General features: G+C 41.8%; 1 protein-coding gene across 7 annotated transcripts in view; it reads left to right on the top strand.

Moving 5' to 3' along the window:
* Positions 1–25,573, top strand: part of DHRS3 (dehydrogenase/reductase 3) — a 35,379-nt gene extending 9,806 nt beyond the window's left edge. For 3 of the 7 annotated variants that reach the window (XM_051637596.1, XM_051637597.1, XM_051637598.1), the window contains exons 2-6: positions 11,044–11,187; positions 12,033–12,152; positions 12,847–13,085; positions 14,096–14,221; positions 15,004–25,573. In XM_051637596.1, coding sequence (XP_051493556.1) covers positions 11,044–11,187; positions 12,033–12,152; positions 12,847–13,085; positions 14,096–14,221; positions 15,004–15,088 — 714 coding nt within the window. In that variant the 3' untranslated portion in view covers positions 15,089–25,573. The remainder of the gene's footprint in view (positions 1–11,043; positions 11,188–12,032; positions 12,153–12,846; positions 13,086–14,095; positions 14,222–15,003) is intronic. The other 4 variants (XR_007891384.1, XR_007891383.1, XR_007891382.1 and 1 more) reach the window with 4 other exon arrangements.
* Positions 25,574–26,948: the final 1,375 nt, after the last annotated feature.

Raw genomic sequence — 26,948 nt, 5'->3', positions numbered from 1 at the left:
TACAGTGCTAAAGAGCTTACTTGTTTTGATTAACATAGGGATTTCTGTTGTCCAGCACTGCCTGAGGAAATGTGTCAGTGCTCCACTTGTGGCAATAAAGTAGTGTTTGAAAACACAAATGCAGATCTGCTGGAATCAATTCTATTTTATGGATGTGCCTATGAGATAAATCTGGCTCTTAGTCTGTACTTAAGTGGCAGTTGTACCTCTGAGTGCACTTAAACAACTTATGATTATACGTATTTTGAGGTGGTATAAAAATGATGCCTGGAAAGATTCTGGGCCATGATTACCCTGTAGTATAACATATTTTTAGCCACCGGTTTGAAGGAGTCTACATGAGGGTGGAGTAGCAGTTGGTATGACCTGCCTAATATATTTCATTTTTTATCTAAGTGAAACAACCATTTAAAATAGGTGCAAATGGAGTTCAGGCTTGACTTAGCATTCAGTCACAGTTCCTTCTCTTGGTCAGCACAGATACCAGTTTGCACCAGTTCTCTTTCCCAGTAAGTCCTGGACTGGAACTGCCAGCTAACTGTGCTGACTTGTATCAGGAAGTGAAAACTTCGGACACTGAACAAAAAATTATTTCAGTGTTTCTTAGAAGTTTCACTGTGCAGCAAATGCCTCCTGTGTACTAGGCCTACCTTTAGACATCAGGAGTTACCACTTAAAAAAAGCATGATATTTTAAGTAATTACAATTGTTTTTTTGTTGTGAAAATCTTGACATCCATGTTCAGCAGCTTGGTTTTATGTTGACTGCAAACTCCAATTCCCAGTGCCCTACCTCCTAAAAAAACCTTACCAGTAAGGACAAAACTCAGCTTACGGCCTTAAAGAGAAGAGGTCATGCTTCCAAGTGGAATATTAAAGACATCCAGCTGGTACAAATACTTCTTTCCCAAAGTGGTAATAGAACAGAGCTGGCTCTGACCACAGTGAGCTGTCAGGAATGATGTAAGAACATTTCCAAGACTCTTGGGAAAAACGGGAGCCCTGTCTCACTGAACCAAGTTGTTTGATTTTGGGTTCTGAGATGTGCTGATTGTGCAATGTTGTAGAGTGTTCTTTGTGTTGCTGGTGATTTGACTTTAATCCAGGCCCCTTAGAGACCATTGTCCATGTTGTGTTTATATTTGAATGTGTGCTTTATGGAAGCAAGAGGTTTGCCTCTTTAAAAGCAAAACGTTTAGCTATCAAAGGGGTTTCTCAGGGTTTCATTTCCCTAGATGATAGTGTGAGGCTGTTGCAGATTGCTCCATGGCACCTTTTATGCTACAAGGACTTGTGTGTACATGTGCACACGTGTGTGTACGTGTGTGGGTAAGTGTGTATGCAGGGACCTGGCACCTTGCAGCTCCTTCACAGCCCAGAGTTCACCACTGGGTCAGCCAGCTCCTCATGACATCAGTGCACTTGTTTACTGCTCACACAGAGGAAGTGCTGGTGGGTTTGACCACTGTCATTATCTTATTTTAGTCCAGCATTTTTGCAAAATCCGAAATTCAGAAAAGCATCTTCTATAAATGTAGTTTCTCTTCCTGACTATGAGGGAAAATAAAATAGAATTCTTATCCACTGACATTATATTAAAAGAACAGTATTTCATGTTGTCACTGAAATTGTTGGTGCAACAAAATAATCAGAATGCTGGTTATAGATTGAAAAAATAATCCACCTTAGAGTGAGCTAGTGTAATGGGAATGAACTCTTTTGCAATACATTAAGTCAGAATGGCTTCCCTAGCCACTGGAATCGGTAAAATTCACATTTTTTATAGGCAGAGTAGTGGGAGGTGTCCCTGTCTGTGGAAGGGGGGTGGAACTAGATGATCTTTAAGATCCCTTCCTACCCAAATCATTCTGTGATTCTTAGCAGTGTGTGGAAAACAATGGTACGATCAGTGAAAGACCCTTTTTAGCCATGCTGTGCCCCTTTGGGGCAGGGCTGCTCTGGGAGCTTACAGTCCTCCCATTTCCATCCTCCTCCTTTGACTTAATAGGCTGAGAGAGTTAAGTATGTCCTGAAAACTGTCATTTGTACAACAGATGAATAGATTTTTAGAAATTCTGCCCCGTTGCATAGCAACAGCCACCATTAAAAAATAGCATTTTGAAATGTACATAAAAAGATAGGAAACCAGTTAAGCATTTGAATATTGATGTTTTCTTCTAAGCAGGGTCCTTTATTTCTTTGACTAAAATACTAATAAGAAAAGCTCCTTTTAACAGCTTTTAGGTGGTTTTAAAATGGTAGCAATTCTCTTTTTCAGGAGGCAAAGAAAGGAGGCTTGGAGGGGAGCTTGTCTGGAGCTGTTGCTAGCATTCAGTTTATAGGTGAATTTATTGTAGGCTGTTTTAACTCCCAATACTTCTGCAGTAGCCCCATGGGAGAAATTATTTTTTCAGTGAAGAGCTGCATCATATTATGCACATGGATGATCTGGAGCATATTTTTAGGCCTTCCTGGAGAGTAGTTTGTAATGACAGCATTAGAAATATTACCCATCCTTATCCTTAGGTTTCCATGTCTGTTTTTGTTGTAAGCATTCATCCAGCCTAAGAAATTTAAATGCTTCCTCTACTCTTAATTCTCAACGATGTACCTACAGAGCTGGGGTTGCCTGCCTGTGTCTTCCTCTGCCTTGTAAACATTCCTTTCTCATTCATCAGAGCTTTTAATACCATTCTAATGTTTTGTCCACTTTATTTTTGGATTCTGCTACTGTGACAGTACTGCAAAATGTAATGTCCTCCTGAGTGGACTATAAAGACATATCACAGATGTACATAACAATGTGGAGTAAACTTAGCCCAGTTCACCCAGCAGTGATCATAGATTACTGCCAAAGTTCAGAACCTGTCCAGCACCAGAAGGCAATTAGGTTACATTTTGAGTACAGCATCTGATTGACAAAATTGTATTTATTATTTTTGTAGTGGAATCTTCTATATTCCCCAAAATAAGTAAAGTGCTAATAAAATAACTCATCATGATTTAGCTTAAAATAAAACTGAAGATGTTCTGAATTAAAACCGATTTTTTTTTTAATACCCTAAATTGGTAATCCAGCATAATGGATACTTTGTAAATTATACAGTGGGATTCCCCTAGGAGGCTCTCAGAGCTGTGTCAAAGGTGGTGATGCACTGGCCAGCATTCTCCACTAGACAGTAAAGCCACTCAGCATTTCAAGATTAGGGACTCTGTTACAGAAACCATCTCACAAATATAAAGGCAAACTCTAAAAAATAACCCAGTTCTATTGGCATCCACTTTATAGCTCTTTAGTTCTTCTTTTCCATAAATTTATCTTAGGTCTGATTTTTGCAGTTTTTTAGTTGAGCAGTAGCAGACTTTTCAGTTTACTGTTGGTTGAACCAGGCAGTTTTAGGAGTTATTTTCATCCAGTCAGGTGATGGAAATAATAGTGTGTTGGATCCACATTTTTAATGTCACATGTCCCTGACTTCTAACATTACCCTGTAATCTAAAGTTTGATTGTTCTTAGCTTTACAAAAACAAACACTCTTACCCTTCAGTGTCACCACACCTTTCTGTCATAGTAAATGCTTAACTACACTACATGAACATTTAACCTGCCACGTTAAGAACTCTTAACCCTGTGAAGTATAGAATCATAGAGTGGTTAAGGTTGGAAGAGACCTTTAAAGATAATCAGGTTCCAACCTCCCTGCTATGAGCAGGGACACCTCCCACCAGAGCAGGCTGCACAAGCCTCAGCCAAACTGGCCTTGAACACTTCCAGGGATGGGGCATCAACAACCTCCCTGGGCAACCTGTTCTAGCACCTTCCTACCCTCATGGTGAAGAATTTCTTCCTGATGTCTAACCTAAATCTTCCCTCCTTCAGTTTAAAACCATTACCCCTTGTCCTGTCACTGCCCTCTCTGGTGAAAAGTCCCTCCCCAGCTTTCCTGGAGCCCCTTCAGGTACTGGAAGGTGCTCTAAGGTCTCCCTGGAGCCTTCTCTTCTCCAGGCTGAACACCCCAACTGTCTCAGCCTGCAATAAGTAAAAATAATAATGCAGCATTTTGGAAGGAAAATGTACAGAAAGCAAATCTGCAACTGTGTTGAAATGCCCTATTGGTCCTTGGCATTTACGTCAAGCAGATCCTGAAATTCCCTTTGAAATGTTATTTGCTGACTTTCTATCCCTTCATCCTGTCTGCTGTGCTTGCAGTACAAAAGGGCTTTCTACACCTGCATATTTACCCTCCCCACAATTTCCTGAGATCTCTGTGGACATTTTTATATGAATCCGGATTATAGGGATGGCATGCCAAGCAAATGGAGGTGGCAGCACACTGGGTATTTTTACAGGATGGGTTATTATATTTCTGTTGGTAGATATTGTCAAAGCCTTACCTCAAATACACAGCTTTAAAAAACTTATCCTTCTCCACACCCCCAGATATGCCACTTCTTTCTGCTTTGCAGCCAGAGATTTTTTTATTGCTGGATATTTCTTTGTGTGCTTTGGTTCCCTGGAGCAGAGGCCAGTTCTAACACATGGTGTGGCAGACATTCACCATTAAAAATCTGTCGGTTTTTCCCCCACAAATGCTTCCATGAACCTTTGCAGGGTGACAGCTTGTGGCCACTTGGTGCTTTTGTTGGAACGTGCACTCCATTTGACCCTGTCCCAGCGTTAATAGGATTGTAAAGGCTGACTCCTGCATGACCTCTTCCTGCAAACAACCCTAACCCTTCCCCTTCCCCAACTGGTCTGTACAACAGAGCTGAGAAGTGTTGCTCCCAAGGCAGTCTGGAGTCGCAGTTCATGTTGCAGACGAAAGCAATTGGAAAAAACACTGGAAAAAAGTCAGCATGGGGCCACCTGTCCTTAAATAGTCCTGACTGTGAGAACAGTAGGCATTTGTTCACTTCTTCAGAGGGAGCTGGTCTTAAATGTCTGGATGCAGACAGAAAATTACCAATTTTCTTTCCAAGGAAGGACTCTCTTGAATAGGAGACAGGTGTCTACATACTTCTCTGTGACTTTTAAGTGCTGTTTTGTATTCTTCAGAGGGTGAAGGGGTACAATGGGAATTGAAGGTGGTTTAGGTGAATAATGTTAATCCCATTGAGTGCTAAATCAACATATAAAGTAGTGGCAGTTCAGACTAGACCTCTAGACTAAAGGAATTGGAATTCACTCTTTTAGCCTTCTTCTGAAGGCTCTTTATAGATCTAACTTTGAATCTTGTTACTGCATATTACTCCTGGACTTAACTCAAACCAGTTTATAATAAAGTCTGTGTTTTGTGTTTATCTTGGTGGCAGGATTCAATTTAAATTAAATTTGTATAGTCTAATGCCTTTACAACTTCTAATCTAGAAACACTTGTGTGTAAAAAAAATACTAATAAAATAGGTAAATGGGTTTACTTTCTTGATTCTCCCATGTTTACCTGTAATCTTTCTTATACTGGTCCCTTGAAGCTTTGATATTCACTTTCCACTGTGGGAATGGAGAAAATTTTGCCACTGGCCTGCTTTGTTTGCTTACTTTTATGCTAGTGTCACTAAGGGGCTGGGTTAAGTATTTTGACCCACTTCAGGCATCAAAAGGTTCTTTTTTTCCTTTCTAAAGCAAAGATTGGCTTTTCACACTGCACAGCCCCACCTTTTACTCCACCAGTAATCTGTCTTTAGCTGCCTCTCCCATGCAGAACTCCTGAAATAACTTGTCTGGCTTTGCCTTGGGGGCAAGAGAAGGGAAGGGGTGGAGGAGAAAACCTTGATGGCATTGACAAACAAAATACATTAAGGCTTTTGAGACTGTAGGATTTACCCTCCTGTTCTCATGGTATGCAAAACTGGGCCAGGATTATGGGATTCAGTGGAATGTGTTTCTTCAGAGGACCAACTGTGAGATAGTACTACCAGCCTTTGTAAATACATGGGGATAAGACTGACATACTTCAGTGGATTATCTACACTTTGTACTTCCTAAAAGTATGCAGGAACTTTCAATATTGGGGGCAGAAAGGGCTTCTCTGTTTGAACAAAGGTAGCAGTCTGTGCAATTACAGATACCAGCACAAACAGAGCAACTTTTGTTTCTCTGGACTAGGCAGGAGGTTGAAAGAGGGAATGAAATGTGTTGACCTACCAACTACTTCCTATCTGCTGATCTGTGGCGAGGAGTTGTGCTTGATTTGTGGAGGCAGCAATCATGAGATCAGGCAGGAAGGGCACTTCCCTGTCTCTCTGCAACACTTTAATCTTTCAGTCTCTTCAAGCTGATACAGAGAATTGCTTCATGAATCGTAAAATGCAGGAACTTTTGGAATGGATGTTAGATCTGCTAAGCACAGTGCGTGTTGTAGTGTTGGGAAGGATTAAGAGTGCACAGTTCTGTACTGAAATACAACCCAGATAATCCAAGGGGAGTGTCAAGAAATGGCACATGTTCAGAAAGCTTTTGTTGTGGGACATCTTTCCAATACTCGTCTAGTTCACTGGAATGATAGAGTCTAGCACAGAGGGTCTGCTGAAGAGACAGGGCCAAATTAATTGACGATGTGAAAGGGCAACATTCCTTTGCTGCTACTCTTGAGTTGTGCTAGCAATAAAATTGGACAAACAAGTTAAATAGCCTTGTAAATTTTGTAAAATTAGCTCTAACCTCATCTCCTGCACTGATAATATACTTAAGACTCTAGAAATACAGATCATGTGTGTATATTGTGGTCGATGGCAGCGTCATTCTGGACCAGTTTATATAAATTAGTGGCCTTATCTGATTTTGTGGCAGTTAAAAGGATAACTCTTACTTGTGTTACAGCGAAAATCAGGATTTAAACCTGCAGTCAGGTTTGGGGCTTTTGGCCAGTAGCCAGAGCAGGCCTATAACGAAGTACAACAGCAGCTAAAACCTTCCTTTTGACTCCCCTCCGACCTCGGGGCAAGTCTCATTAGCAGATTAAGTCCAGAGTTAAATGAGTCCTCTGGGAGTGGAGGCTGCAGTGTCTGCTGAGCCTGCCACTCCAGCCAAAATGATCTTCCTACGGCCAGATAAGGAGTTCTGGGACTTAGAGAAGATCTAGAGATAAGGTTTGTTTTGCAAAATCCTCTGGTGAATAAACCCTGGGAAAAATCTGCACTAAGCTGTGATGTCACAGCCCTTACCTACTTTCAAGTTAATTAAGAGGAGGGCATGTTAAGTTCCTCTTCCGTCATAAATCTATTCTTTCATCTGTCCAGTGGTAGGAAGACTCCTACCCAGCTGCTGCCCGGGCTCTCTCCAGGAGCCCTGGAGCATGAGCCATTGCTTTAACATTCCACCTGCCTCCCTGACTGCCAACCACTGGGGTCACCCAGAGGTAAGCACAGGGCAGGAAGCCTCCAGGAGCAGGCCTGCCGCAGCGGGGATTAACCGCCTCACTGGGCTCTTGCCCTCGACAATTTTCTGGTCAGTAAGTTTTTGAAAGGAGAGCGTGTCTAGTGCAGGAGGGAGGGGCAGGCAGGAGAGGATGGCGAGAGATGAAGGAGGAGAAGAAATAGAGGCTGGATTGTTTCCAGGACGGAAAACTGTCTGTCCAAGAACTTCTCCAAAACACAAATTAAATATTTCTCTATCCACCGTTAAATTACCATTAATGGGTGGCTGTGCAACATCCTGACAGGCTGTGTAACAAGGAACACCACGTCTCCTCTCCTTTATTCCTCTGCATTTTCCTCTGTCCCAGACAGGAACTTCTGTGTCTGTAAGAGTCATTATCTCTAGGACTTAGTCTCCACTTGGGACACACTTATTGCCAATTTAGAATTACACTTAAAAGGAAAGAGGACACAGACCAGACTCTGAGACCCCTATGTCTACATTTTTTAAATAAAATGGACCATTTCCTCAACTGCAGATTTAGACTCCTTACAAATGCAGAGCCCTCGAATCCTTCCTGGGGCAGGATAAAGCTAGATGCTGCCTCTCCTGATCTAAACTGAGCAAAGAATCAAATGAGAGTTCCCTACATGCTTGCATCTAAAAGGCAATGAAGGGCCAACTGTGCAGCTTCAGGCTAACAGGAGCTCACAGGGCACCAGCAAAACCCAGGCCCACAGTCTGTTCAACAGCGAGCCAAAGTTTTTGTTCAGGAGCATTGAGAACATGTATGATTATCCCTTACTCTGAAACTGCCTACTTTAATGGTTTAGTGAGAATGTTACAAATAACACAACCTCATAAGTGCCAAACAGCAAAGTGTAAACGAGCAGAGTCTGCAGGAGGTGGGTTCAGGGGAGCAGAGGACTGATGAGTAGGATTATAGAAAACTTCAGGAGGCAATAGTAGAATAAGGACCTAGAAATCATGGGTGAAACTGCTGCAAGCAAGACAAGAAGAGAGAAGTACTGCCTCCACAGAAACACCAAGCTTAAGCCCTCCGTAAACAGAGTTCAGGAGCAGCAGAAATCTCAACTATGAGGCTAATGCAGCAACTCAGAGTTTTGCCTCTCTGTAAGATCTGATATTCCAGGAGGCTAGAGGGAAGCCTGTGACAATTTGGCCAGATGTGAGAGAAATTGAAAGTCTTATATGAACTTGTAGGAGCAGTCGAGCTTGAATTTGGACCAAAAGCATGTTGTATTGAGTTTTGAGTTTTATCCATCTGTAAAAAGTAGCAGAAATGATGGCAGGAAATCTCCCTTCCCACTGTGTCATTAGAGAAGTTCCACCTCTCTCAAAAGAATGGTCCTTTATTTACTGCTTTTCTTTTACGCAGACTGAAGCCTTCACCTGAGTGTGAACAGTATCAGGGATATGAAAACTTCCCATGGAAAAAAATCAGAAGTGAAGTTAATGCTGTCAGCAGGATAACCAGCAAATTCTGTCTTCCCCAGATGGCCCAGATTTTAATGGGGTCACCTTGCAAGACATGCCTGTAGGACATTAAGGGTCCCAAAGTAACTGTTGGGGCGTAAAAAAAGTTATGTGCAAGAGTTGCATCTCAGACAGATGTTCCTTTGACAGGTTGTCCTTGGCTTAACTATTCTTCCATGTATATTTCCTGACGTTCTGTGCATCAGTGGCAACTCTTGGGAATAGGAGGCTGTATGGATGTTTGAAACAGAGTGAAGTGAAGGATCCTTTTTATTTTGCAATATCAGTGTGAAACCCTGGCCTGCTGGGCTCGTGAGGTCAGTTTCTTGACTAGCTCCCTTGTCTATTTCTTTCTCTCCTCTTCTGTCTTCCATCATTCCTCAACTTGTCAGTCCAGCTTTTAGTGTCTGCATTTGATAGATCCAGTCCTACTATGAGACTGAAGCTCACACTGATGGAAGCTCTGAGGGCATCACACTTGATGCTTAGAGTTGACATTTTCTTGTGTTGTGGGTTTTTTGCTGCCCTTTCCACAGAGATGTAGGTTGTGAAAGAGAGAGCAAGTAAGTGTGTATGCTTATAGTTGAACAGTATTTTGTAAATATTTCCTGAAAGCTTGTGAAATTTCTCACATGTTCTTGATTTCCCTTCCAGTCTGCAGAGTAGGCATAAGAAAGATCAGCCAGTCTAGCTAAGAGTTCAGAAGTGAGTAAATAGCCATCAGTTTTACAAGCTTTGTGTAAATGCCAAAGCCTGATGGCCTAGGGTGATATGCTCAGACTTTTGAAGACAGGCCAGTACCCAAGCCAAATTTTTAATCATACGCTTTCTTACAGTTTTTAAGTCTGGTCACAGCTTTTTCTTTGAAAATTACTTCCCTTGAGATAAGATTTCCCATGAAATGGCTCTGGCATATTTATACATGCTCTGAAGTTTCGGATTAACCAGCTCGTTAGTCCTCTGGTGATTTTGAGAACATAAGTCTGTATGAGTCTGTGTGTGTTTATCTTCACAAATGTGCCAATTATTTATAAATGTGTTCAACTGTAAATCTAACTGATTTAGGAAATGGGTTGAGGACACAGGTACTTCTGGATTTTGGCCCTGCTTAGTTGCACTGGAAAAGCTCTTTGACCCTGCCAGAGATTAGTTTTAGTATCAGTTACTAGATAAGCTTAACTAGTTCTTAAAAATAAGCATGTTAAAGCTGTCTGAGAGTTTTGTTGTGGGGAGGGAATACTGCAGGTCCTAGATTTTTAGATTTATCTTGCTGTTACTACATTAATTGAGTCATATAATTTAGATTTTTTTTTTCTTCCTGTTCTTTTAACTTGTGGAAAGCTCAAAAGATTATTAAATCTTTGAAGTTTGTGTGCTTATTTTTAGCCATTAAAAATCAATTTACAAGTCAGATTCATACTCAATATATAGTGGTATGAGAAGCAACTGTAATCCCTGGTCAGAGTAAACCTGCATTTGACTGTGTGAATGTAGTTATATTTTAGTACTTATTTATATTTTAATACTAAATAGTAATCACTGCTCACAATTTTAACTGAGCAGTGGCAGTTCTCTTTTGGATCTTCGTGTTTGACTCCTAGAGCAGTCAGCTGTTTTCAGTACCATACTCCATTCAGTAATTTATTTTTTGCAGAATGACAAGTGACTCACTGTTCATAACATGATGAATGCTGAGAAGACTTAGCCTGAAGAGCCAAAAGGATAGAAAAAATGTTTTCCTGCACAGTAGATACTATCCCCACATGTAAAACAAGAAGTAGATAACATGCAGATATACAGGAAGGTCTGTGATTTTAGGATCTTTCTCTGTGTGTGTGTGTGTATAGCAAAAGCAGGGATAGGTTTGAGATTTCATGATAACAGAACATTTGCCAAGTGCTTCATGTATTTGTCATGTTAGGCTAAAGATCTGATTATCTGTTAGCACACAGAGCATCAGCAGTGGGACACAGAGCATCAGCAGTGGGACACAGCTGCCACCACGATACTCAAGTCCCATCCCCGTGTAATAGAAAAACACTGTTAAGTCTTAAATGAAACAATGCAGCAGAGCTGACAGTGAAAACACATCAAAGATGTTCATCAAACTCTTCAAGTTAGAAGCATGTTTTAATTATTCTAGATTTGAAGCAGAAGCGGTTTGACTCTAACAGAAATTTCTTGCTGCAGATCATCCTGTGGGGTCGAACTGAGAAATGCCTGAAGGAGACCACAGAGGAGATCAGGATGATGGGGACAGAATGCCATTATTTTGTCTGTGATGTAGGAAATCGAGAGGAAGTCTATCAGCAAGCCAAAGCTGTGCGGGAGAAGGTTCGTGTCTGTGGAAACACCACGTGTGGGCAGTAGTAATGGCTCAGGTTTGATGGGGAAACAAAAAATATACTGGCAAATTGGGGAAAAAAGAAGGATGACCATCCAGATTATGTTGTACATAATCGTGTATGTATATGTTGCTCTCCTAAGACCTCACCTGGAGGACTGTGTCCAGCTCTGGAGCCCTCAACACAAGAGGGACATGGACCTGTTGGAATGAGTCCAGAGAAGGGCCACAAAAATGATCAGAGGGCTGGAGCAGCTCCTACAAAGACAGGCTGACAGAGCTGGGGGGTGCTCAGCCTGGAGAAGGGAAGGCTCTTGGGAGACCTTAGAGCACCTTCCAGTGCCAGAAGGGGCTCCAGGAAAGCTGGGGAGGGACTTTTAACAATGGTGTGTAGCAATGGGATGAGGGGTGATGGTCTTAAACCAGAGGAGGGTAGATTTGGATTAGACATTAGGAAGTTCTTTGCAATGAGGGTGGTGAAACACTGGCACACATGGCCTAGAGAGGTGGTGGAGGCCCCATTCCTGGAAGCATTCAAGGTCAGGCTTGATGGGGCTCTGAGCAACCTGATCTAGTTAAAGAGGTCCCTGTGCACTGCAGTGGGGACTAGATGACCCTTAAAGGTCCCTTTCAACCCCACACAATCTAGGATTCATATGATTTTATTATAAAAGTCTAGCTACCTGTTTTAAGTGATCCCAGAAGGTTTACAAGGCCAATAGGCAAGAATGTCAAAAGCTATGAAAATAATAATAGATATTCAGATATAATGGTGAATGCTGATTGGTGAGAAGAGGTATTAGTTGTAACAAGTCATTTGTGGGTTTTTTTGCAGGTGGGTGATATCACTATCCTGGTGAACAATGCTGCTGTGGTCCATGGTAAGAGCCTGATGGACAGTGATGATGATGCACTTCTCAAATCCCAGCATATAAACACCCTTGGACAGTTCTGGGTAAGATAAGCTCTTGTGTCAGTTATGTTCAGAATTGGGAATGAGAGTGAATAAATGGTGCTTGGTAAAATCAGTCTGACCTGAAAAGGAGACAGAGAAACAATGGGAGAAGCAAAGTCTTAAAAAATGTAGTGTTTCCAGTACTAACACAGTGTTTGATGCTGTTGTATCCCCATCCTGTGATTTCCAGTAAAACATCTGACTTCTTTTGAGACAGGCCAAGCTCACAGAGGGTAGTTTTCTGTACAGTGATGTGTATGGAACATCAGGGGAACATGAGACTGCATTGCTCAGGGAAGGAAGCTAGTGTGAAACTCATTCCATTCTGAATTAGATAATAGTAATTTTAAAAAAGACTTTATTATCTTTTTCATCACTTTGTTGAAGACTTTATCCTCTACAAGAAGTCCTCAAATGTACCAGGCATTCTGTTCATGCCCTTTATCTGTGGGTACTGCTTACTTCTGTGCTAGGAAAGATTTTGTTTTATTTCTAATCAAACTTGGCCTGTTTAGAGTCTTTCAGAAAATTACAAAGCAACAAGACACCCTTCCACTCCCTAGCATAATGAACAGAACAGTTTGGCTTGTTGTCTCTGTGTCACCTTATTTTTTTCAGTAACTGGTTTTTGTTGTATCTGCAAAGCAAACCTTTTTTTTCTTTTTTTTTCTTTTCTAACTCTCTTGTTTTTCAGACCACCAAAGCATTCCTGCCAAGGATGCTGGAGTTGCAGAATGGACACATTGTTTGCCTGAACTCTGTCCTGGCCTTGTCAGCCATCCCTGGTGCCATTGACTACTGCACCTCCAAAGCCTCATCCTTTGCCTTTATGGAGAGCCTGACCCTGGGGCTGCTGGACTGTCCTGGAGTGAATGCCACAACAGTCCTGCCCTTCCACACAAGCACAGAGATGTTTCAGGGCATGAGAATCAGGTCAGTCCAGGGGAACTAGAAGAAAGCATCTCATTTTAAATGAATCATCAGAATACACTCCTAATTAATGCTTCATTTAGTTAAGAGAATTTGATGTCTCATTTGGCTGCCTGGGAACAGAGGGTCACTCTAGGCCACCTGGGACTCATCAGACTGGTTCCCTCAGCTTGCTGGCATATTCATACAGCCTGCCTGTGGTGAGAGAGACATTTGCTTCTACAGAGAAAACTGAAAGCTGTTTTTCCCTGGGTGTATTTGGACCATATGCAGCCACCAGAGAGGGGAAAAGGCAATCTGAAAACAGGTCATTCAAAAGGAGCAATCTGCAAATTATTTGAAAAGTAACAGTACAGATTCCTCCTTTATTTGTTGAAATACTAGAATCTTTCCCCCCAAAAGGAATGACAGTCACTTACTCAAGTAAGGCCATCAGTACTTTATTTCACCTCTATGTAAGAGAACAAGGTAAATTCAGAGACAAACAGCTGACCAAATAAATTTTTACAAGTAACAAAATAACCTATTCACCTAGTTTGTGCTATCTTAGGAAAATGCAGAGTCCAATTATTGCTCATGCTGGGAAAAACCTTATGATTGGCATTAAAAGCAATGGGGGGAAATATTTGTCTTTTACCTGTCAAGAATTTAAATCAAGCAAAGAGCAACAGAGAGGAAGAGGAAAAAACATCAACACTGGACAGAGAGCATTTAGGTATTGGCTTGCATACAGTTCAGAGAGCTGTTCTGAATAAATCTGCCACTTTGCCCTAAAGGCACCATCATGCACATTTTTAACCAGGTAGCTAACCCAGTAGTACTGGTTGGAACTGGGCTTTCTGCTTTCCAGCTGGAACTGGAACTTTCTGCTCCTTCCAGCCTACTTTGGGGCATGTTTAAAATGCCAGTAACCATTGATAGCTTAGTGAGCAACACGACCTGGGCAGCAGTATCTTATAAAGAAGGAGTTTGGTTAACAAATAATTCTTTTATTTTTTACTTTATTTATTCAGGTTCCCTAATCTTTTTCCTCCTCTCAAGCCAGAGACAGTGGCTAGGAGGACAGTAGAAGCTGTTCAGATGAATCAAGCCTTCCTGCTCCTTCCATGGACAATGCATGCTCTTGTCATCCTAAAAAGGTAAAGATTCCCCTTGCCCAGCAATAGCCCAGCCAGTTAGGCAAGATTTTTAAACTCTCTAAGGAAAGAAAGTCAGAACTTCATATCCTGAAAAAACTAAAGAGAAAACGGGCATTTCAAATTGTGTTTCCATGAGAATTGGCACTAAAACCTTTGGAAAACCTACTGAACTGAAACAAGGCCATATGATTTCTCTGGAAAATCATTACAATGTTGCATTTCAAACAAGAAAAAATAATTCACAAGAAATGCTTTGGTCAGAATGAAAAATTTGGGGTACTCCCAAAAGTTGCCAGAAATTCTACAGGCTGAAAAAGAGCTGTTTTCCTTCTCCTTTATTGTAAGAATTAATAATTTGTTTTGCGTTACAGTAGATGTCAGGAAATGAGATCTATATCCATACCTTACAATAAGGAGGCAACATGCCTGACAAAAATAGATGGCAGGGTAATCAGAACTCAGTTTAAATCTGTCTTTTGGAGTGCAGGATTCTGCACAATATTTGGGAGGCATAAAATATGATGGTAGCTTCCAAGTCACAGTTTCTACAGACCTTTTTGATAATTATTTCTGTAAAGAAAGAGTGATTTGATATAACTTTCTCCTTTTAGGCCCAGTCACAGCAGGATGCTGCCACGTCTTGTCTGTGTGCTCTCACTAGCTGATTTTTGAGAATGTGTGTACTTATGTATGTGTGTACCTAAATGCATATTTACACATCCTGTTAGAACAGACTCAGAGGTTTTTCTGGTCTGCTCATTTCCTTTCTGCTTCTCCTGCAGCATTCTCCCTCAGGCAGCACTTGAAGAAATCCACAAGTTTTCTGGGAGCTACACCTGCATGAACACTTTTAAAGGACGAACATAAACTTGGTGGTGCAAGGACTATTCTTCAGTGAAACCAACAGAAGCATTAAAATCCTGACAAGACTGAATCAGCAGTCTTGGCTTTTAGCCTGTTCACATGACTTGTGCTGCTCTGAGGCAACACATTTCTTGCAGGTCATATCCATAGTAACATGACCTTTGCACAGGATTGAACGACTAGACTATGGACCCTTGGAAAGAAAAACACAAAGTGTGAAATGTCTATATGATGTTTAATTCTTTAGAGTTCAATTGTTAAAGCTACTCATAGTTCTAAGATGTAATTTTTGTTTCTGAAGTGTCTGCAGGCTGTCTCAGCTGAGAGGCAGCACATCACACCCCATACTTCATCCCCTTTCTTCAGAGGAACTGCAATTACAAACTGCTCCTGGTTTCATTTCAGCTTTTTGAATGGGGAAATTAAAAGATACTTTGAAGAACTAAGTTATGGACGTTTAATGGAAGCTTCCTTCCCTTCCTTCACTTTACATCTGTTGATGGAGCTGTTCTCAACTCACATCAGGGAAGGAGCAAACTGTGGAGAGATGTTTTCTTTGTTCAAGGCCACCCAGGACTTCTGGCTGGAAGGACTGTGCTGGGCCCAAGGAAGCTGTCTTACTTCACCTGTGAAGGCTGGAGAGGAGCACTCAGTCAGAACAGCAGACAGTTTGAGTAATGGAAGATTCTGTCACTGGACTCATATATGAAATTTAATTGTCTTTCTGAATATTTTTGTTCATTTATGATAAAATATATCTATATTTTTAGCATTAATCCCAGATTGCCACACACGTAGGCAGCGTCACACTGGGGGTGAACTAAATCTAGAACTAAAACTAGAGCCTGCTTGTACAAACATACATTCACTGACACAATCCATGCAGAGGAAAATCCATTGTATCTATCTGCACAGTGAAGTAAGTGGAATAATGCTCTAAAAATAGAAGAGACAGTACTGTAGTGCTAATGAAATGTGAAGTTTGGAAGCACAGTTAGCAAAGACCTGATTAAATGCATGCTGAATTCAACTGGGAATATACCCACTGGTTTTTAGGGGCATTGAATCAGGCACTGATCAGCCAAAAGTGATAAATACTGCTTGGACTGACATGCTAGAAGCAGCTAGACATTATTTATTTTTGTAATGATATATTCTCTGTGACAGCCTAGTGAGAGCAACACTGCATTCCATTGCCAGATGCAGTGTGCAGCACTAGGCATCGTGATGTCCTTGAAACATTGGATCACTACTAAAAGAGGAATTAATATAATTGCAATACAGGAAAGCTGCAAGCTTACCTGGAAAACACCTGAATGAAGCACCTCAAGGGAGGCCATGTGGTGAAGGAGTGAATTTAGGGCTCCTGACTTGAATTTCGAGCTTTTCCATAGATGTCCTGTGGGACCAGGGGCAAGCTGCATGATGTCAAGGTGCACCCTGACCTGCAAAGCAGATATTTCTAGTGTTTCCCTACCTCAAAAGTTGTAAGTCTAACTACCTAAATGTTTGTCAGAAGCTCAGCAAATTCAAATGGAACATGTTATAGAAAGGAAAAGCAGTATTTGTTCATAAATCAAGAGGTTCTATACAAAAATTTAGAAGAGGAAAAAGCCCATAAAGAGAAATAGACAATTTCCTAAAAGAGAGAGGAGTTACAGCAGAACAGTGAGCTGTATTTGAGATTTCTTTGGTTCTGCCATGTGGAATGGAGACCAGCAGCTTGGGTGCAATGATGTGAATGTTCAGATCAGAAGGGCTGACTGCACATCAGTAGATGCATCTCTTCTTGAGCAGTTTAAGGGGAAGATACTGCCAAAAGCACCATTGATGCCAGCCCCTCTGCCTGCTTGGGTACTTTGAGGAGCTCTCTTATCTGGGTCAGTGCTTTCCTTCTGAGTGCAGAACACACAAGCTGTAGCACTGTGCCAGCTTGGAAAAGGTTTCTTACAATAGAGTTTTGTTTTCAATTCCTAGATGGCTGAGGCTCTCTGGAGAGGATGAAAAGAAACTTTGATCTCTGTGATTTTGAAGCCCACCCTAATAGATGCCTTCAGCTTTATTTTTTTCAATTTTTTTAGAAGAAAACCAGTTCATTGAAAAGGCAAATGCAATGAGAACCCTTCCAGGATCTGCCAATAATACTGAAGGTACCATATTTATCAAGAGATGCATTGGAGGGGAAGGGATGATGATGTGTACCTCCCCTTCTGCACTCTAATCCTTTCTAGTTCCTCATTATTCACAGTCAAGCATGCCAGGATTGTAGATGCAAGAGCAACCACAATTGGTGAAGGAGGGCACCCTGCAGTGTCCCCCTTAAATTAAACCTTAATGCTGAGATTCTATTCATTGGTGACCCCCTAATGCAAAAGTGAGGTAAAAACCAGTACAGACATCAAAATTAACTCCCCACTCATCCCCAAATCCTGTCCCTTCAATGAATCTGCTCTTTTCTTGCACTGCATAAAAGATATTCCCTATCTTCAGAGGTTGTCTTACATACTAAGTGCTGTTGATTTCTTTCTAATGAATATAAACAAGTCAGAATGTAGCTGAGACTCTTGTCATCGCCTCTCATACACACACACACACACACACACACACACACACACACACACACAAACTTGCCTCTTTCTTTCCCTCAGGGTCTCTGAGCAGACAACAGGTCAAATAGCAGTCACAGTGGGGGAGAGGTATGCAGCAAACAGCAAATGAGGAAAACATTGACTTTGCTTTTCAGATAGTAGGGAAAAGTTGTGTAAGAGAGTTTCTTCTCTCCTGAGTGTTGCAAGGCAAAATGCTCTCTATCCAGTGAGTTACTTGCATATCTGGATGGATACATTTGAAGACTTTTTTTTTTTTTACAGAAAGTCTCCTCTGGAATGCCTGCTGAGGTCTACTGTCCTTTTACACATAAGGTTAGTATTGGGCAATCTTGAAGTGCTGCAAATGTGGACAAGCTTTGTTGAAGCCTAAGGCCTTCTCAAAGGCATTTCCGCCCTTTGACTTATTTTAATTTTGGTTTTCCCTGCTCTCCCCACTGCCTCTTGCTTTCCACTGCACAACTATTTTTTTTTTTCTTCTGTTTTCCTATGTCATTACTGCACTTCTCAGTGCCACCATCTTGAAGCCAGATGTCATACAAAGAGTCTGGAGTAAATCTAAATCAGGGTATATATTTATTATCCTGCTGGAGGAATCTAGGTGAAGCTGTAGAAGCAGTTCACAGAAGTTTCCTATGAAATGAGCTAGGCTCTTCCAGTTTGACTTGCTTCAACCTATGAAGAAGACCCCTTATTATATTTTTATACAGGAGAACACTGCTATTTTAAAATTGGAACAATAGGGAAATGTTAGTCATTTGGGGACACATTCTCCTACCATAAAGAAACCCCAACCTATTTAAATAAGAAGATTTTTCAGTTCCAGGTGTTTTCAGAGGATGGTGTTTTTCCAAAGTAATTTTCAGGATTAGTGAGGCAGGGCAGGGAGAGGAGGGCTCCTTTGTAATTAAATCTGATTCCTCATGTTCAATATTTGATACCGTGTTTTGGCTTTGAGGAAAGAAAATTATTTTCCTCATGCACCCTTGGTGAGCTTTACAAGGTCCTTCCAGCTGTAGCCCTGCTGATGGCATGTTTTCAGCAGGGTGAGTGAGGAGTGAGCTGTGAAAGTGGGAACTATACTCCCCCTATACATCCACTACTGTGTTGATGTTAAAAAGTGACAGAGTCCAGCTCTATAGTTCTTCTAGAACTTCACAGAAAGTGCCTGGGCAAGTGATTCTGATGTTTGCAAAGAGAAACTTGTTGTACTTTTATATAATGTGTTAATTAGTGTGGGTGGATATGATCAGATCTGGTCTTGCAAGCCTTTCAGACAACTCCCTGAACACTCCCACCTCCAGATATTACCAGATAGCACTGCACTTGCCAAAGCTCATAAAAACCTGGTAAGTCTTAATGCAGACAGAGCATAAGTGGGTACATTTATTTCAAAGAGAACACATCTGTTTGTAGCAGACATTAATTTGTCCTAGTATTTTCCTCTAGCTGAAATGCAACTGTTGAGAAAAGAATACAGGGTGACCTTGGATCATCTGCTTTGTTTTTGTTTCTTCATGTGGCTTTAATAAACTTAGTCTGTGTGACAGCCACTTTTTTGACAGCACTTGTTCATAAGTTTGGGGGTAAAGCAAGATGTCAAATGTAATATTTTGCATTATTCACCAAACAACCAACAGCCCTGAGAATCAGAATATTCTGCCCTGTCTTCTAGCTCTCACCCCCCAGTGCCAAGTGGAACCTGTAAGTTGCAGGCAGCAGTTACCTTCTCTAGTGAGGAGAACCTTCTTAGAGATTTTGAGATGTGAATAGTGGCAGGCACCTCTCACGGATTTCAACAACTAACCTAGAGAAGAAAGACATTAAGAAAACCAGGACTTCACCTTCTCCCTGCTACTCATTCTCTTTTATCTGATGGGAAGCTGGCAATTCAGCCACTTTTCTGCCTGATAAACTGCCTCTCTTCCCACCCGCTACGCTACAAAGAGCACCTTGGTACCTTTCTTCAGTACCTTCAGGAGGCTGAACAGCTTCAGTAGAAACAACCTCCCTGTGCTCCTTAGAAGAGTCAGATCAGCAAGGTGTTAGGGAGAAGACCAGACAGTTTAGATGGGGCTGAGGTGCCCCAGCCTGTGGACTGCAGATGGAAGACTCAGGACACAACTTGCCTGTTGCCATAGTAGTGAGTAGTGAGTTCCCTCTGCTCCTGTCATCTTTTCTAATAAAAGTAACACCCTCTCTTGTTTCTGCCACAGATTCTTCAAGCAGAAACACGTACTGATCCAGCCTGTGTGGACTGGATACAACAGAAAAGCGTAGACCTCTGAGGAGACAATTTTTATCTTCACACCTTCCCAAAGAGTCCAAAATTATTAGTTCCTTATGCTCACTTTTGCTATTGGTATCCTGACATATTCATGCAGAAAAAAAAAAAAAAGGCAAGTGTATAAGCTGATTTTTCTCTATAAATCTAGACAAGAACAGTTTCTCCTTAAATAAGGGAGGAAAGCACTCTGAGCTTGAGAGTGACCAAAGAGTAAGTGTATAGGAACACAAAAGAGGGGATAGATGCAATTTTAGGGTGAGTGTGGTGGCCCTAAGCAGGCAGAGGCAAGATGCCACCTTCTATTCCTGCAGGTATATAATAATAGAGGCATGTGCTTTCCATCCAAATCCACTGACTGTAAAGAATATGTTATTGTTCCTGCGGGTCATCATGCCCTAAAAAGCAATCCATTAACTTTGTAGCTTGCTGGCTCAGAACACCCCAATTACATGTTACTGTTTGCTGTCTCTGGTGGTTGGTGGTTTGTTTTTTGAGGAAGGGAAAGCAACCCATATATGTAGAAACAAGGAAGGGTCAGTCTAACTCGCCACTCCTTCCTAGCCAGCTGCAACAGTCATCCATCATGCCCAGGTATTACCAGACAGTGGTTCTCTGTCTTATGTTGTAACTATCCTCACCTACCACTACTAGAGAGATGTGCTTCAGTTTTCTGAACCTCTGGCTTTTTTTCAGATGCAAAAGCATTTTTTTAGTTTTAATTTTATCTCAAAGGGTTGCCTCTGTATTACACAGGCTTTTCACAGACAGGCATCCTAGGCATGAAATTTTCCTGTCTGTGTTAATAAAATGATAATTTAAAAATGCAAAAGTGAGAAGCTGCTGTTTGACATCTTGCCAAACATCTTCTTCCCCAAGCAATGTGGAATTAATGTAGAGGAAAACGGTTGGAACATCAGTGCCTTAAACCTAGACATCTCACAAGCCTGCTAACTGCTGTCTGAGAATGACCCTGGCTTCCAACATTGACTTCCTATATGTCTCTGAGGGAGGTTGCCACTGGGATGGGTTACCTGAGCAGGTACAGTGCACTACTGCAGAGAAGCACTGCATGGAAAGCTGCAGTACATATAATCATTGAACTAATTAATTTAAAATTACGGTCATACAAGACAGTTTAAAAAAAAAAAATAGATTGAAGAATGAGATAATGGGATAGCCAGTCCAAAACCAAGCACTGTATGTAGTGAGGACTCAAGTTGCCCTTAGGTGCCTGAGATCTGTCCTGTGGCTGGTGCCTTCCCTTGAGCAGATACAGGCTGTTGTGAAGCTTCTCCATCTTCCTTTGGTAGCATCAGGCACATTGGAGCACAGACCCCAGCTGCTGCTTCTGCTTTGGGCACGGCTGTTGATCTAATGAGCCTTCCCAGATCCTGTTTTGGCACACTACAGTATTGACACGAGCTGTAAGAAAAGGAGGTAATTCCTTGCTATGTTTTCCAGGGAAGTCAACTACTAGCACCTTTATACAGAGAGGGGAGCAAAGTAAATGCAGGGGAGATACAGTTTCTGGAGCTTGTCACCTCTGCTATTACTTGTTTTCCACTATGACCACAATTATGACCATATTGGAAAAGAAGTGATGTCTGGACTCTCTTCCTGGAGCCTGCTGGGAATGCTGACTTCATGCAGGCACACCATAGCAATGTCAGGTCACTTGCATGGTCACTATACCCCCTGCAACTTTGCCTGTTACAAGTAATAGCAGAGATGGCAAGCTCATTGCCTCTGCTCTCTCAAGTGTTGAGTGTAGCAAAGAGCCTTTTAAAAAAATACCCATCCATCAGAGAACAAAGTAATTCTTTGGTTCAGTGTCAGCCTTGGATAATGGAGGAGACTCTCTCAGGTACCAGAAAGAGAAACCACAGCATCTCCTTGATGATTCCTTGAGGTCTCAGGCCACATTTCCCCTTGTTAATAATAAAGAAACTAGGAAGAATATGACTGACTCAAATTAGCAATAGGATTACACTGAATCACAACTCACTTTGTGAGCTATTTCTTGGCTTTCTTTTCCCTAGCAATAAAATACCCTGTGGTCTCTTCTGGATTTGCATCAGGGCTGTAAATTTGTGGAGGAGACTTGCAGGGCTGGGCAGTATTTTGTTACTGTTGTAGGGGCTGTGCAAAAGGTAGTAGGGAGAGAAAGTTACTAGTAAGCAATTTTCTGTGTGCTTCAGTGGGTAAGTAGTCTGTAACTTTAAATATTCTAATATTCTTGAATATTCAGTATTAGTGATCTGACATGTTTCTCAACTCTGCTATTGCAAAACTTCTTCACGCATATCAATTATCATCATACTTTGGAACCCTAAAACACATTCAGCTTTTCTGTTGTCCTGTTGGTATAGCTGAGGTTTAAAAAGCATGTTGGTCAAATGAAATAATGTCCTTGAATTTCTTTAGGAGGCATCTGATGCTGACACAGAAAAATAATTCTAAAAAGAAGTGTTGATGTCCTGCAGCAAAAGTTGCTACATACATGTTAAAAATACCAAGAAGTCATGTACAAACAGCTATTTTTATTCATTCCATAGATGCTCTGCTTCCATCATTACAGCGTTATAGAATTGAGCCTTCTTACCTAATTTTGAGTAATTTAAACATACAAAGTCAATGAATCTTCATTCCAGTTTTAAAAATAAGTTTCCCAATACACATCCCATCTGTTCAGATTACAGAATTGTATGTTTTCTTAAGCAAAAAACTATAATCTGTTTTTTTAATTCAGACAAGAACTCCCCACAGCTCTCATTCTGGACAAAAATTAAGAAAACAATCTGAATTATTTCACACTGTTAAGCCCAGTGTTTAGGAGCACTGACACTTTCTGGCTGGAAATGTCTTGTTTCCTGTGATGCAACCTGGTAGGTAGCATTGCAATCTTCAGCACTTCCCTTTAAAAACCTCTTCACCTTGCCAGCCAGATTTGCCACTGACTCTTAATTTCATACAATAAAGGAAGTTACATTCTGTCTTTCTTCTTCAGTGAACTAAATTCTTGCAAAGGAACTCCCAGAGAAGATCTTTTGAATGAGCCACAGGAGCCATGCTGAGTTTATTTTAGTTGGGTTTATATTAGGTCTGATTTTTGCTGATCCCTTCATTTTTCATCATTTTGTCTGTCTCTTCCAGTTGTTCCTGTTGGGGAGGACTGTGTTTTGAAAGTTTCTGAGCCAGAATGCTGGGTGTGCAGATTATTCATCTCTACACCTTTCCCTTCAGGCAGTCTCTCACCTGTGTGTTCCTGTGTCCACACCTTCTCATACTGCCCTAAATATCTTTGCAATTAGCTTCCTTTAAAGCATTAAGTGTACCAAAAGCCCAGAGATCCAGCAACAGTTCTGCCTAACAGCTTGATAACTGCATGTTCTTTTTAACACTGACAGGATTTGAATTTGAACTGGGAAGGACTTACAGGTCATGGTTGGCCAGAACATCATTTTATGGTTAAAGGGGGAATCAGAATCTAAAAGTCAAGCAACGAAAGAAGGAAGGTTTGCTGAAATAGTATGAAACGTCCTAAGTGCAAATGGTAGGTTTAGGTGCAACATCCCTGCTTTCTGGGACAGAGAATTGAACTGTAGATCTAGAGGTGTTTATAGATCAGTACTGAAGTAGAAAATAAACAGCCAATAAAGCACATGAACCCTTTCCATCTGTCTTAATAATGGAAATACGGTGCAAGCCCTGAACTGCAGGGTACCCAACACTGCTGTTCGGTTTCTTCTGATGATTTTCCTTTCAGGAATATTAAAATAGATTGTTCTGATGGTACCTAAAGGTGTCCTTTTGCAGCATAACCTACATACCAGGTTGGATGTGCTCTAAGGCTGGATGGGCAACTCTTCCTCTAGTGATCTTCATTACAGCCAGCAGAACTGCTTGACACTGGCAATCCTTGCTGTAAAATTAGCCTGTTTTCTTTCAATGGATCATTTAAAAATACATTTCATTTATCAAATACTTTATATACTTAATGGTTCCTGACCAATGATTTGCTTGCCAGCTGCTCACCACAACTACCACTTTGAGTGCTTGCCATTCATTAATGTCTAGTTTTCCTGTGGAACTGGTCATCCAAACCACATGGTGGCTTTGCTTTCCCCTGGCTGGATGCCTTCCAATCCCACAGAAAGCTTTCTAGGGGCTCCAGTATGTCTGATGATGACTGTGAGATGGCTTCTGGCAACAATATTAATGCAAATGCATACTTGAACGCGTTCTCATGACATATTCCAATCTTGTGATCAAAAACGTGCTTATAGACATTTTCAAGGGAAAAAAAAACAACTAACTTGGGATACTGTCAAAAGTGCATTTGCCTTTACTTATAGCAGCAAATATTCAGAGTTTGGTTTTGGTTCTTTCAGTGGATTCACCTCTCAGCCTCAGGTTGTCGGGTGTGTGAGGAAGAGAAATCACACTGTGCTACTCCTGGAAATAGTTAATGAATAAAAAAGTTACCTCCTGACATCAGGGCATAGTATATTTCTCTAAGAAGGGAATGGCATCATTTTTTGGGATTTGTTTTGCTGCATACTCACCCCTAGTTCATTTAAGAAAATAAACCCCTAAATGGAATAGAGTTGCACTGCCCTTAAATTTGGAAGTGAGCAAATGCAGAAGAGAACTGAGAACACAGGTGCATTAGCTGAAAGGCTGTGCTTGCTGCTGAGCATAATGCAATTCACCTGATGCTCGTTCACTCTCTGAGTATAGATTTGAAACTTCTGTATCAAAACTGCAAGCATAGCATTTTAACTATTAACTATTTTAACCTTTGCAAACCTTTTCCTAACAGAGCGTTTCAGTTTCTATTACACACATAGGGCAAGGGTGGAATGGAAAACTATACAGTCTTGCCTGGTGTCACAGAATAAGATAATATCTGATTGCACTGATGGTTTAACCCTTAGGGTCACCCTAAAGCCTTTGTGTGCTTAGATCACCCATTCCTGGCCTAGGGTTCAGAGGCAGGTGCCATTTAAACTGCCAAGATCCAGGTTTGACAAAAAGTTTTGCTCCATGAGCTGTTGCTTACTTAGTTATGTTGCTCTGTATAGACAAACCCTACTGGCAAATTTGTAATCAGGTTTTCACACTTGTAGCTGACCCTTTAGATTTGATTATAGCTTCCTCTAAATGCCGTAATTCCAACATTTCCATGCCTTAAACCAAAACGAGGCTTGAAAACCCTGGCCTTGGTTCCTCCCTGCTAGCTTGGCCAGGTGTGTTTTGGGGGAAGGGGAAAGATATCTGCTGTGTTAAATTGACCCAGAAATGCAAAGGCTCTGAGGATTTAATCACAGAATTGTTTGCCTGGGGGCACTCATGATAGATTTTTTTGTTTCTTGGAACTTTTAGCAAACGTAGCCTTTGTTTGCATTTTTCTGTGGTATGTGTTTACTGTTCATTTGTGCTGCACATGCTGTGAGAAATAAGCCATTATGTTGGTATTTTTTTTTCCTTTCTCCTGCTTTCATTCTTCTTACCCCCCTTCAAAAATCCTTACAATTCCTTTCATTATTTGATGTTAACAGGACAAAAGAAATAAATACTTGAAAGAAGATACAAGCTGTGTTTCTGTTTTACTTTGGAGCTGCTGTGGTAACTGAATACCAGTCTGCAAGGTCAAAAAAAAAAAGGCAAAACAAAAAAAAGAAGGAAGAAAGAACACTGCCAGAAAACCTCAGTGCTCAAACCACAGGTTGCGTTGCCTATTGTAAAGCAATTTTCAGCCCACATGCCTAAAGACCATAACAGTTGCTCTGTAAATCTCCGAGTGTTTCATATCGTTTCCTTGTCATGTGGCCATTAAGTTTTATAACCTTTATATTTCAAGTGAAACAATGAACGTGAATTCCTTCTAAATGCCCTAATAGATTCCACATGTTAGCAATTTTTAATATTTTGGTTGCTCGGTAGGTAGCAAACCCTCCTGTGGGATGGTTGGACTTGGCCGCAGAGCTCGGACGATGCCTTGGCGGGGGATAAAATTCCTGCTCCCGGTGCCTGTTCCTCCATCTCCCACCGACGCCTGAGATCACTGTCACCACAGGCTCTGGCACCGTGCTGTCCCAACAGGAAAGCTCCTCAGCTTCCAGCAGGGCTTGCCAGCAGGCTGGTCACCCCTGGCCCGGCCTCACCATGTCCAGCTCAGGGGATGGATTCTGTAGGTTCCTTCCTGCCATACACCTCCAGTGCTGCCTTCTGTTCTAGGCCCCTCACTATAAGGTCATTGAGTTACTGGAGCCTGTCCAGAGAAGAGCAACCAAGCTGGTGAAGGGTCTAGAGAACGAGAAGCTGAGGGAAGTAGGAATGTTTTCTTCAGAGGAGGCCTCATTGCTCTCCACAGCTACCTGAAGGGAGGTCGTAGTGAGACGAGCACTGGCCTCTTCTCCCAGGTGGATAATGATAGGACTGAAGGAAATGGCCTGAAGTTGCTCCAGAGGAGGTTTAGACTGGATTATTAGGAAGTTTCTTTACTGAAAGAGCAGTCAGGCCGTGGCACAGGCTGCCCGGGGAGGCGGCGGAGTCACCATCCCTGGAGGCGTTCAAGGAAGGTGCCGATGCGGCGCTTCAGGGCGTGCGGGCAGGTGAGTCTGTGTCTTGTTACCGGGGCTGTGGGGCTTTTCTTGGCTGCCGTCGTTCGTTCGGGTGTGCTGTGCTGTTCCCCCCCGAGGCTGGCGGTTGGACTCGGGGGTCCTAGAGCTCTTTCCCGGCCGGGAGGTTCGTTCCCCGCGGCGGTTGGGAGGGGGGGGGGAGGCTGCGCGCGCGCCGCTCCGGGGCGCGCCCCACGGAACCTTCCAGAGGCGGGAAGCGCGGCGGCCCCTCCGGTGAGCGAGCCGAAAGAGGGCTTTTCTGGGCTTGGTTTGTTGGTTTTTTGGGTTTTGTTTTTTTTTTTGAGGGGGAGGCGGTGGGAACAAGCAAAGAAACAAAAAATACAAGC

The sequence above is a fragment of the Apus apus genome, chromosome 20, assembly GCF_020740795.1.
Source record: "Apus apus isolate bApuApu2 chromosome 20, bApuApu2.pri.cur, whole genome shotgun sequence".
Classification (NCBI taxonomy): Eukaryota; Metazoa; Chordata; class Aves; order Apodiformes; family Apodidae; genus Apus; species Apus apus.
The sequence above is the reverse complement of the archived record's forward strand: the minus strand, read 5'-3'. Positions and strand labels throughout refer to the sequence as shown.